Source organism: Nomia melanderi, chromosome 2 (assembly GCF_051020985.1).
Source record: "Nomia melanderi isolate GNS246 chromosome 2, iyNomMela1, whole genome shotgun sequence".
NCBI classification, from domain to species: Eukaryota; Metazoa; Arthropoda; class Insecta; order Hymenoptera; family Halictidae; genus Nomia; species Nomia melanderi.
The window spans coordinates 21,045,840-21,059,639 of NC_135000.1; the positions used below are offsets into that span (position 1 = coordinate 21,045,840).

Sequence of the window (13,800 nt, forward strand, 5' to 3'; positions counted from 1 at the left end):
TTACACAGACTCACGTATTCCTGCTCTGTATTTTATACACGCAAACATCCGGTAGAAGCTTGCTACGCACATTAAATTTCTAATGAGCTACGAGTGTAATAGAAACTTTCTGTAACAAGTATCAGACTGCAAGTACTATAAGGGCGTGTTAGTCGCCGTATTACAGACTTACGTAACCCCAACCTTACAAATTCTCAGCGCTGACAATAAACAACTTCGCTGTTTCGAAACAGGAAACTAAAATGTGTACACCGCACAATCCGTTCGGTTGCCATGGAAGCGCAATTGAAATTTTGTATCGAAATTCACGGTTGGCTTGAATCCCCACGAATTTCTTCTCACAATCAGAAAGGAACGACCAGCAATTTTTCTTCTTTGATACGGGAATCATCCGCGCGCCGCGATATCCCGGAGGAAGAATGGGGGGTTGCGTCCATGAGGAACTGGTTTAATTAAACTTATAACTATTATCCACAAAGTCGGGCTCAGCCGCGCTATTATCGGGTCCCGGCAATAGAGTGACGCAAAGGGAGCAAAGAGCGGCAGGAATATAAGACGAAACGGGGCAACTTTCGTATCTCGTTCTACGATAACATCGGCGAAGGAATTATAATGGAAAAGCCCGGGCGAGGGAAGGGGATGAAAAAAGGTTACGAAACAGAGCCGCGTAACAATATTACTTCTCGACGCTGCACAATTTTTTTTTACTCTCGCGCGGACGAGCGAGCGCGCGCTCGCGCTTGCGCGCCTCGCCAAGATTAAATGGAAGGTCTGTTTGATCTGTTCAAAGCAGCTGCAATTAATTTCCCGCGTGCCCCGTTATTGAACCTTTGACGGTACTCTTAACAAGCTGACTTGCAAGTAACGTTTGTACACGTGTAATTAGTTAGTTCCAAAAGACGCGTTACCGCCGATAAAACGCGCCCGAACGGAACGGAAACGGTTTTCCGATCGCGGAACCGAATGGGGATTTCTTTGGAAAGCTGGAGCAGTTAACAGACTTCCGAATCGGTATTCATCGAAATGTATTGGAAACAATTTTCTTAACGACACAGAAAATGTTCGGACTTTTTGTGCCGATTGATCTCATTTTCATATACCTTCCGATGATCCGAAAGTATTTTTCTTTAGATAGGTGTTATTGTAAATATCAATTTTTAAGTTTGGTATTGTCAAAATTAATTTTTATATTAGTTAGGTGTTACTGTAGAAATCAGTTTTTAAATTTATACAAAGAAATTGTGATAACCGTTAAACGATGAATTGTTACGGTGAATTGAAGTCGGTTTTATCGAGAGGAAGTGCGCTGTTCGTTACGCTTACGGTGTGAATGGACAGTGATTGGACTAATCATTATCCTTCATTAGGTGTATCGTGATTAACTCCTGTCGCCCGGGTGTCTGCGATACTTGTAAATTATTCCGCGGGGTAATTACAATTCCCGACGATGACGGAGTCGTGCTAAATCGTTATTAGGAACTCCGGTCCCCATGGGTGAACAATCGGACACTTTCGAGCAGCTCTTAGTATTCCGAGCGCGTCGCTTTCAAACAAATTCCGCTATCTCTCTAACATTATAATAAAAACCGACCGACTACGAGAGAAGTTTCGCCGCACAAAAGTTCCGACATCGAGTCGCGAACATTTCCGAGCGTCCGATGGAAAATTTTCATTGGGAATATGTTCCGTGTAATGTAGGAAGCCAATCAACGACAATGGAACGGTTTTATCCTCGGGGATATGCTTCGAGGAGAAAGTCATGATTTTGTTGAAAACATAGTCCAAACGATTAGAAGAATGAACCGAGTTTCCCCGTGAAGCTTGAGATAAAAAGATACATTCATCTTATTCATTTTTCTACGAACGAAGGATGTATTTAATGTGAAAATTAGGTTCTATCGTAATTATCAGTGTATCTCAGTTTGAAAATAAATCAAATTCTCGAAAATAGAAATAAAATATCATGCAGATCTTTTAATGAAAAATTTCCTTTAAAATCCAGCTTATTAATATTCTTAGCGCGTGCTCCGCTATTGAATTTTAATTACCACCTCGTGAAATTCATCGCGGAAAAATTCAAATCCCGGCGGCGAATTATTTTTTCAGCCAGATCGGCAGAATACGGTAAACCAAAAATCTCACGATATAAGCAAATGTTATGCCGGTAAAAATTTTAATAAAAATGCAAATGACAGCCGCGTATCACGAGGGGCCAGAAGTCAGGAGAAATTTTTCTTTCTCCTGAATTTTTTAATCCGGCGAGTCATGTTTTAGTAAGTCGAAGGGGGGTGGGGGTATAACCATACGCGTTGAAAGGTAAATTGTTTTCGGCTGAGAATTTAAAAGATCGCTGGGAAGGGATGCGCCGCGCCGCGCCGTTGCTATCCCTTTTCCTAGCTGGTATTTTCTTCACCTTGGACCACAGATCATTCCCAGCAACAGCAGCATCCGTCAACGATGCCAGCAACATCCCCGCCATTCCCACATTCACCGCAACGATACATCACGCCTTTATCTACCGCTGAATATCGATCGACCGTTTCCTTCTTTCTCCTGCCATCAGCCCTTCCGACTCTCTCAACCTACTCTCTCCGCACCGGATAACTTTATTTTCCAAAGTATTAGATACTCGGAAAAGGTTCCGACGTTCTGGTAAAAAATTGTTTAGGGAAATAGAAGGCGTTCCGAAATTGTTTAGGGAAATAGAAGATGCAAGCGATAGATCCTTAAACTAATCTCGTTCGTGAAATATTGATCATTCGTTTGTGAAACTTTTGTAATATGTTATTCTTTCAGGTGTTAACGATAATGCCAATTTGGAATTTTGAGATGATAATATAATAAAATTGTTTTTTGCTGATGGTTAATTTAAAGATAGGGATATAGAGTAGTAATATGTAATGATGGAAAGGTAGATAGTATATAATTGATTAAATATAAATAAGAATATATAAATTTAGGGGTGGGTAAATTAATTTTGGAATTTAGAGATCTAGAAGTCGTTTTACTGCAGCATATTTCTGGGACATGTGTACATAAATGATGTCAATTTGTGATATTCTGATGCTTGTATTCAATAGATAGATGTATCATTAGCCCGAAGACGTGGCGCAGCAGTCAATGGGCTCGTTATGTATGTGACTTCCTTGATTCCGATCCTGTTGCGGCTTTCTCATAACAGGGTATTACGCACCGTGCTTCCTCATATTAAGATTTTCGCGCACACGGTTTTCTTGTGTGCAATTTTGGAATATAATAAATCGCGAAGGATGTTCCATCAAATGGTACAGCAAATATGGTGCCACCTTCTTGGTGTATTTTAACATTCAATCTTTAAATATTGTCACTGGTAATGCAGTTACTTAACAAATGTATTTATCGTTTCTTTTAATGTTTCTAAAGTCTAGTCATGTTCTAGAAAAAATAACAAATGCTTCAAAAACATTTACAGTCGTCAGTTTTCTCAAGTTGTAATTATTAGCTTCAAATATATATCATAAAAGTTGGAGTCATTGCTTTAAATTCAACTTTAAAAACCTCCATTATTCGTGAGATCACCCAACGTATTTATGTTACGTAGTTCGGTATTCTCTTTTTGCAAACGCACCACATAGAACTATAGGCAATCTCTGCGGACAACGTGGCCATAGAGGAAAGTAAACACGATTCTGTGATCCGCTTGCTTAGTCGCCGGCTCACTTCTGGTTTTTATCACGCTGGTTCAACCGGTACCTCTCTTTCTTTCAGGCGGTTGGCAACACTTCAAGGATCGCCGGCGTTAGTCACCTCCACCGATGTAATTAGAAAATTATCGACAAAGTTCGATTACAGAATGATGGAGTACTGTATACTTTTTAAATAGAGGTACCATTTTTATTAAAGTTCTACCGTGAATCGACGTGCCCGGATCTATAATAAAATTTAATCCCGTTCAATTTGATCATTATATACATTTAAGCTCCAAAAATTATTAAAAACGATGAAGTGGAAATGCGAAGACGTAATATAGCCATATCAGCGAAATGAAGTACTCTGCTCGGTAAATTTTAAATTGAGTTCCTGAACCCTTATCTACGTTATTGAAGCTGCCACGAAATATTAATAACTCGATCATACTATTCAACGATGAATTTTAACAACCTTCTAAATGCAAATCGGTCATGTGTTATACATAGTTAATAGTTGCAATAGTGTGTATAAATAGTTCAGTTAATTGCATCGGTACGCTCGGAATAATTTACGTTTAACGAAGTCTCGCAGGAACTACTTATTTCAATGCAATTGACTACACGACTATGGAACACGTGATCATCGGCGATTTTAGTTTTTCCTTTTCCTTAATATGAATCGAAACATCCGATCTGTATAGTATCCATTTTTATAATGTATTCAAACTCTCGTAAAATGTCCATTCAATTGAAATGTCCGGACAATAATCTACAATGAGATCTAATAACGAGTCAAGTGCACGCGTACCCGGTGAATATTCAAACTCGATTTTCTCAAAAACGAAGCTTCATAAAGGCAAATTTTATCCTATATTTTCGATTCATTCCTTCGCATAGAATCAGGCTTAATTCGATTGTACCATCAGTTACGCGGTACTCTGTACATCGAAGATCGGTAGTAAAGAGAACTATGGAACAACAAGTAATAACGTTATCAGAGGATCGGCGGCGTAGGAAGGCGGTTTTCCACGGGAAACGGCAATGAAAAGGCGTCTCCCGGTCCCGTTCCGAGTGAATGGAGGCGCACGCATACCCGATCCGGTTACGCGTCTGAAAGGGAAGTAATCACTTACTAGGAGGAGGGCATTCTCGCGATGGTATGGGCCGCTTGAAAAGAGAGTAGCCGGCTCCGGGGGGAACGCGAAAGGAAGTCGGTACCTGTTCCGCTGCTCCTCGCTTCCGGCCGGAGGGAGCCGCGAAGCTGTTCGAGCGTAGGAAATCGACGATCTTTCAAATGCCCGGCTCGCGTTGCACCTCTCCTGCCTCCCGCAACCACGCTTTCGAGCCAACTATTGACGCGAGAGGATTCTTTTGAGTCGAAACCTACGTCGTTTCGCCGGTGAACGGGATAGCGTTTGGTTTTGTATCAATAAACATCGACCGTGCGCGCCGGGTTGAATGGACGGCCGCGTGCCCGCTGTTGCTCGACGTAAAAATTTGAATTTAGCGCGGGACGGAACGCGGTCGCGCGGAAACAGTGAATTAACACGTTAGCGGCCGGCGTTGTTTCAATAGCAATCTTCATGATTACAGTAGTTCATTGATACGTTGAATGCCACGGGAGTTACCGGTAACCCCCAAACAAATCGAATTATTATAGTTCACTCAATTAAATGACGATTATTTGAAAACATTTCTATATTATTAGTAATGCTGCCTAATAAGGCGATGTTCGCTTGATAAACGTGCGATAATAATGATTCGATTCAATCTGATGGTTTAATATTATATTCTTCCTGTTTTGTGTATTTCGCTCTGTGAAATCGTGTGGCGTTCAATACGTTAAACGCAGGAAATCGTCTTCATAAAATGCAAATGAAATTAAGAAACAATCGTGGTGTCACCGTTGTGTACCTTAAAACACGAGTTGGGATTTTAAATACGTACAGGTGAGAGTAATCACTACATCGTTACATCTGGAGCACGTGTAACTCGGATTTCTCAAATGTGCTGTAACTGTCTTCGCGTGATTTTGATGCGATTTTATTGGGATTTTCTTTGTTGTACTTTAACGTTAAATGATATGTAAGGATGTGTAATTTGACGAAAGGAAAATTGAGAATGTAAATGTGACTCAACGGGTTGAAAGGAATCAGAATTTCAAGGAAAATTGTTTCAGATGTTTGTTTTTTCGAATGTGTACTGATATGGAATATCGTGCGATTGATACCGGTGATTGAATATTTCAATATATTTATTCCCACAACAAAGAGCTGTTTTTGCTCGGTAATGACAATTTGCTTCGGCGCGAGTAAAGTTTCCCGAGGATATATTTATTCATACTAATTAATCAAGTGATAAAATTACTTTCGCTTTACATTTTGGTGTTTTCATTAAGCGAACAGGGAGAATTGGATCAATTGTGTTCGGTTATTCAATCTCGGCTGAGCGAGAGTCAAAAAGCGCGCCGGTACGCGACGGGACTCGATGTATTCGATTAAATTCATATGAATTTACTGCACCGGTACGCGGGATTGAGTAAACAATAGAGAAACTCGGATGACGCGTGCGTGAAAAATATGTATCACATTCGTGGAATGGAGGGGGGGGGGGGGTAAGTTTTACAAATATTACGTTTCCCAGTGTACTTTCGTTACCGTTTTAAAAGGTCGAAGGTGCAACGTTTCGCTGTATCGTCACTGTAACTCATCGGATTTTCCAAGAACGAGACGATTAAGCTTCTTAAACGATATCGACGGCTTTCCTGGGTATAATACTTGTTCGTTACGTTCGACAGAGATTATGGTTTGGCAGTAAAACTGCTCGACCGAGCGCCGGACACGGGGTATATAATTTTACACTTGCGACGCGTCGTATGTGAATATGATCCTTATTTAGAGTCGCGTCGCGCTGCTATGTCGGAAATTTTAGCTGATCGCCCGTGGGGGTTGCTTAAACCCTTCGAATGGCCGGGAATTCTCGTGAACAACAACGATTTTAGCGGATAGGGCGGGCAGTCGCGTGCTGCCTCGGTTGGAGATCATAAAATCGTGGGAGCAGGCCTCGCATGAACGTTTATGCTTTCCAATTCGCTTTCAGTTTAACTTCGTTTATGGCTCGTGTCGTTTGAGTATCGAGATTGTTCCGATAGCACTCGGCTAAGTGATTGATCATTTTCAAACATGGACATGGACATTGGTGGTACATGATGTTAAGTCGAGTTTACGATGTTGATGTAATTTCTTCGATATTTTTTATGTTTAGGTACATTCTATAGCAATTGACATATAAGAAGTTATTCGTAATTCTTGAAATCTGATTCAATATTTGATTTTATTCTACTCGTTATGTGTTTCACTAATTCTTGTTATATTTATTCGTAATATTGTAATTATATTATGTATAGGAATAATTGTACTACTTCTTGGATGTTGCTAAATATACTGGAAAAATATCATATTAATTCAATTAAAGAACGTTGGTACAAGTTATCGAGGGAAAAATCAAGAATACTTTGGAGAATTTGATTATTTGACCTTTTAGGGCTAGGATTATAGAGAGCCAAAGACCTAGCACTGATGGTGATTGTAGCCGAGATTTTTTTGGTTGATTTTAAATGGATCTAGACTATGGATTTCAGTGCGAAGGTTGGAAAGTCCTCCAGAGCTTCGAGTAATCAGAAATTTAGCATTAATGGTGTCTTAATGTCGAAGACTATGTGGGAGATATGAAAGTGATCCTAGGGCAGGCTAGCTTGTTTCATAGATCAAAATCTTTTAATCATAATTACAAAAATATTAATTTCTTTCAATCCTTATAGAATTCATTCTCACCGACAGTTTATTCAACAATTTTCCGATGTTCTGTTTTAATGTTATGTACGTACATAAACGTATAGGTCAAATAACTCACATTTCAACTCGTTGAGGCTCCAATAATTAACCTCTATGTGTGCAATATGTACACTGACGCCATGAGCAAATACCATATTTCCATAGTATGTTTAAGCTTGCCAATATCGAGGAATAAATTGCTACTACGACATATATAACACCGTGGAATATTTCATTATTTGTGTCGCAATCGTTCGGTGATGGAGTATTGATGAATGGGTCGCGCCTAACGTATCACTTTTTGGACACAATGTCAGGGATTTTGATAAAATTGAAATACGGTATAGTCGATGTTAAAATAAAGGGCTTTCAGCCTATCATTTTGATGGCCATGAATTTTTTTTTGAAGTCGGAATGTAAAAAGAAGAGCACCATTTTTGGCAGTTAAATCATTCCACAATGAAAGCAGAAATTAACTTCAAAAATCGCGAAACAATGAATAACATTTTAGTTTGCAGTTCTTATACTCGCGTCTACGCGTGTAAATTAATAACAGAGCACCCAGTCGTTTATTGTATTCTTGTGTTATATTTTCATGAAAATGCAATAACATCATGTGGTGAATATTATATTACATTTTCATGAAAATGTAACACAAGAATACAATAAATGTAGTATTTAGATAAACAGAGATGATAAAAGATGAAGCTGAGTAATTGCTTAATTTCCTCCCTTAACGTTACATAAATACTTTTTATCGTGACAAACATTTCTGACATGGTATAGAAGTTTATTGCGAAATGATCCGAACAGGATTCCATTTCGAGTAGTAGTAGAGTTTACGCATAGTCAGCCACTCGCTGGAGCATGGGGCTGGGAACGGTCGTTCGGGTTGCGGCATGAGCGAGATCTATTTATCTTAGCATCGTGCTACGGTTAAATAGTTGAAAAATGTTCAAATTAATTACCATAACGCCGGTATCACGATGGAAATGATAATTCAAGAAGACGTAACATCAGATACGTTCGAGACGCTGTCGCAATTTTAAGCAGACAGTGATAAATCGTTATGTAACATTTCATTATCTCGCGGCTCGAAGCATTTTTCAAACTGTAATTATGTTTGACACGTTCATTACAATCCAAGAACGTAGCTACTAAAATGCTGAAATCCGGGAGCTATAAATTCTGCGCTCCCACCGGAACGTCAAGCTTACAAGTTAAAAACTTCTTCGCTATTTACTATAAGCAATAAATACGTCGACAATAAAAATGACAAATAGTCTTTAAAAAATTTTAAAAAAAGATTAACAAATGATTACCACTAGTGTACATTTGGCATCTATCTTTCGTATTCAATTTTTCCACACCGATTGTCAGGCAATCGTGTTTCGAATCACAGACCAAAAATAAAAACAGTAGATAAAAATAAATTACACCATCCTTTCCAATTAATTCATGCAGCTAAAATAATCTAACGATTTTACCGAGTCCCCGCAGCCAGAAATCGTCTTTGCACCGAACGTTCCATCGCCAGATCAAAGTTTTCACAGTACAACAAATAAATTACACCATCCAATCAATTCATTCGGTTAAAATAACCCAAAGATTCGCTCGCGTCTCGAAGCCATGAACAATCTGTCTGAAATCGAATTTTCCGGCTAAACGTATCATTTGAGTCCTTCAGCGAGATTCGCCCGTTCGGTGGAACCACGCCGACTCGCATTAAGTGTAACAACACTCCTCGGCGTTTAGAGTGCAGGCTTCACCGGCGGTGGATCTCCTGTGTTCGCGTTCTAGGATCGAATGGTTCAGAGAATCGTTCCGGGGAACAGTGTGTATCTGGCGGGATTCCCGAGCAGGGCTACTCAACGAAATATCCAGCCCGCGTCGCCCTCAACGCCATGGGAATACCGTTCGAATGTGTGCAGCCTGGCGTGTGTACATATCATGGTAAATGCAGCTACTGCACACGCCTGGAAACAGACCTCTTATGAAACCCATCCGTTCTTCTCTAAATATTTGGGCATTTTCATAAGAGGTGGTCCTTGTCGCGCCGAGGACTATGGCAAACGCGTACTTCTTCGGTAACCCACGGGCTACGTACGTGACTTCGTGAGAGCAGTCCTGTAATATGCCTATAAAGTGCAAACACCGCCGGCGCGTCCCCCATGCAGCCGAGGTACGTGCAATTTACGCGGAGACGCTATCGGATCCCGTATTTCCTCTGACGAATCACCCCGAGCCGACGAAAGCGAAGAAAAACACTTCTCTTTCACGATGGCGGAACCTATCGCCGTACGCTCTTTTCTGTCGCTGAAATATACTGCTTCATAGAATTTAAAGGATCGCTAAATTGTAATCGAAGAATTACGAATCTTCGGGCTGCCGTAAGTTTATAATGAAAGGAAGTTTCGTGTTATAGACGAATTTGGTAGGATATTTTGGTATAAAAATATGGGGGTGGGACGATTGACCATTTATCAATTACAATTTACATATTCAATATTGTGGAGTAGTGCAGTTTTTTTGAAAATGCGAGTTTTGAAAGCTTTGGTTGATTCAGTTTATATGCTAGATTTGCGTAAATAGTGGAAATATGATGTTCCGTTCGTTTTGAGTAGTTCTATCATTTGTAAATTATGTTTTCACGCATTTCTGCAACAATCGCAATTGAAACATTTATCATACAATTCTCAAATTTGCATGGTTGTGAAATGTATATGGGATAATAGGTCGGAAAGAGATTTAATCGTGTTTCATGTTCAGTCAGTGGAACAGCTGGATCTGCGTATGCTGTATTCGGAAGTAAAAACACGGCAACAAAACAAACGAAAAATGTAATAAACAGCAGCACAGGAATATACTCGACGGCTAATAAACTTTATTTACAATTAGCGTAAACTGTTACGAGTGTGTTATTCGAAACTGTTTACAAAGCCCAGCATATCAGCGAATTGTCATGAAAATTCAATTACATTGTTTTTTTTTTCAGCGTCGCGAAAGTAAATTTCTGCGCTCGGTAACGAGGTTGAAGTTTGATGCTTGCATGTTCCAATGTAAATTGCTCTCATTGGAGCTCGAGGTTCCGTGTAAATGTTTATAATTTGTTTCCCTTCTGTTCTACTGTATTTTATGTTATCAGTTCGATTGGATATTCGTTCGTTCATTTCCTCGTGAAACGTTTAATTCGTCTTTTCCAATTGAATTAATGAATTCTTGCAAAGATCACGTCATTAGGTTGTCTACTGTTTTCAAAAAGTATAATTTCAACTTACCAATTTTGATTGGCCGCGACGCTGCGTTGCTTGTCGGTAGACTTATCGACAAACCGAGAACAATTAAAATGGCGAACAGTTTCTGCCCCATTTTTACGTGCTCTTAGTGACCTGAAACAAAACATAAACACTAATTAGTACAATATATTATATAATTTCTGCACTCTTGCTTCTAATTACTGTATGTGTTAAAAATAAGATTTAGAATTAGAAACGGTGGTCGATGGAATTGAATTTCCATCCACCTCCAAGGGTCTCATTTGCAGCAACCTCCACGTGGTAGACCTGGAAACTAGCAGCAATAGCCGATGGAGTACATTCCCACCGAGGATGCTGCTAGGCTAATCGGCTGCGGGATTGTATAATATTGTATTAAGACATTGTGCGCCCATTAAATTTTAGCTTCTAAAAACGCGAGCGTCAGTGACTATATTGGTACATTTTTAGATGTCAATCAAACTGAAATTCCTATCTCACGACAAAGAATAATGAACTCGATTTTGTAATTTTTCTTTGGATTTGTGTTATACATATCTAAAATGTTACATTAACGTAGGATTAGCAAGTAAAAGATAGTCTAAAAGTCCCCCATTATCGCGGGCCGCGCGCAGTGCGTTAATTTAAAAAATCAAGGCACCTAGAAAATCGCCGAATGAAAACGGTTAAACAAGGAATTGTTTTTAATGTTGATGTCAAGGAGGTCGCGACTGACGTCGGCGACCTTAGACCATATAAAGAACAGACCTGACGGCCGAGACCTCAGTTCGTCGCGAACTCTCGAACTGGGAGGATCGGAGAGGACCAGTAGGACCTCCCTGGTACTCCCTGGACCTCCCTGGACCTCCCTGGACCTCCCTGGGCACCAGTGGCCTACCCCTACCTCCACCCCTGGGCACTAGTGGCCTACCCCTACCTCCACCCCTGGGCACCAGTGGCCTACCCCTACCTCCATCCCTGGCCATCAGTGACCACCACTGACCTAACCCGAACTGGAAGGATAGGAGAGGACCAGTAGGCACTCCTGAGCTCACCTGGCACTCCCTGATACTTCCTAGACCCCTCTGGGCACCAGTGGCCTACCCCTACCTCCACCCCTGGCCTACAGTGACCACCACTGACCTAACTTGAACTGGGAGGATAGGAGAGGACCAGTAGGCACTCCTGAACTCACCTGGCACTCCCTGGTACTTCCTGGACCCTTCTGGGCACCAGTGGCCTACTCCTACCTCCACCCCTCGTTACCACTGACCACTAGTGACCACTACTGACCGATTGAGATCAATGCAGATCCATGATGTACGGTGGTCCTCGGCCCATCCTAAGCTATGTACCGATTGCAAACAGCGATCGGTGAGTCGCATGCTCTATTTTTCACTCCAGTCACCGATTATGTCGTAGGACGAATGGTCCGTACCGACACCGGTGGCTGGTGGTACCACTTTAGTAGTTTTTGATTTTGTGAGTGCAGTGACCTCGGATATGCCTCAAGAGGCATACCCGAGAGTAGTAGCATCTTTTAATTCATTTGTTAGATAGGATAGGGCTTTCTTGTACGTCGCGTTTAACGTCAACTCTAAATATTACTTTATTTTGTGGTTTCCTTTAAAAGTATAATACAACTTTATGATTGCAGACTGAGATATGACTGAGAACTTAGTGGTACATTAATTGTATCAATAGGTTCAGTCTAGTTTTTGATTTTTAAAGTTCTACTAAGAACAAATCGATTAAAATGATCGATTATTCGCGTTAAAGTTCATTCTATCGCTGGAATATCATAGTATATATCGTGCAAGAAGGCATTTCGCGACGGGTAGATCTCCGAGTCGAAGCAACTACTTTGTAATACATTCTTCTGATATTAGAAACAGCTGCTTCGACAAAGGGATCACCTGAGGATTTTTGAAAATGTGTTAAAAGTTTAAAATAGATTCATTCTTATTGAAATTTTACTTAAAGTCTCATTTTCCATTAAATTTCAATTTCTCTTATACTTTTTTTTGAATATTACAGTAGTTATATACTAGTGCACCTTTCATTTCTAAACTTAAAGAATTAAATTCTTATTTTCGAGTCAATTATAGTCTATGTAGAAAACCAAAGAACATTAGTCCGTTAGAAAAATCAGAAAATAAAATGATTTTTTAGTTAGGATTTTCAGGATATTGTTTCCATGTCCGTTGCTCGATCTCTCTCACGTGCTCAGGTGCTACTTGGGAGGGTGAGAGCAATGGGCATGATGAAATTGTTGTTATTTAAACATGTGAGCGATTGGCAATGGTTAACGCATCGTGCCCGACGTATTATCCACTTGTGTGTGTGTGTGGTTAGGAAGTGGAAATTCGTCGGACTTTATAATATTATAAATACTCTTTATACGTATATATTTCAGTTACTGTATATCATGTTTGCAATAAATTATTCATGGAATATATACACATTTTTCCTTATTTCATTACTCAACAGAGTACGAATGTTAATATATTAGAATACCTTGATGGTCCATACATTACCAAATGACATAAAGAACAGTAGAATTATATCAATTTCAATGAATCGTTCGTGCCAAGTAAGATATTTTCTCAAAGATCGTTAACCATTGCCAGTTGATTTCAGGGACTGATAAACTAGAGTATGAATGTGGTTGTCAGCGAACGTCCCGGGACGTTCTGTCTAGGCGTTAGGTTCTTTCGCACCCGGGTGCATCAGTGATAATCGTGGAATGATGTGGGTTTGTGAGAATGAGTGGTTTGCCCCTTTTTTAAATATAGCTATAGGCAGGCAGGTAGCATACTCTCTGGAATGAATGTTAGATTTAAGTAGGCAGGGGCCGGTGCTGGCCATCGTTTCTGCACAATGGTCAGTTGCCGGAGGAACTTGAAAAATCGGTTCAAAGTCGATAGCATAACGGAGCATGCCGTTTGCTGATCAACCTTGATCTCGGCTTTTCAAGTTCCACTTAGATACCGCGGTCGCGATCGGTGTCAGGCTCGATTAGGCGAAACGTTCGAAACTGCTCGA

The 13,800-nt window shown here is 40.2% G+C and overlaps 1 protein-coding gene across 3 annotated transcripts in view; it reads right to left on the reverse strand.

Annotated features, from left to right (window-relative positions):
• Positions 1–13,800, reverse strand: part of LOC116429154 (glutamate receptor ionotropic, kainate 2) — a 126,575-nt gene that overhangs the window by 44,497 nt on the left and 68,278 nt on the right. For all 3 annotated transcript variants that reach the window (XM_076374513.1, XM_076374514.1, XM_076374512.1), the window contains one exon: positions 10,780–10,890. In XM_076374513.1, the coding sequence (XP_076230628.1) occupies positions 10,780–10,870 (91 nt within the window). In that variant the 5' untranslated portion in view covers positions 10,871–10,890. The remainder of the gene's footprint in view (positions 1–10,779; positions 10,891–13,800) is intronic.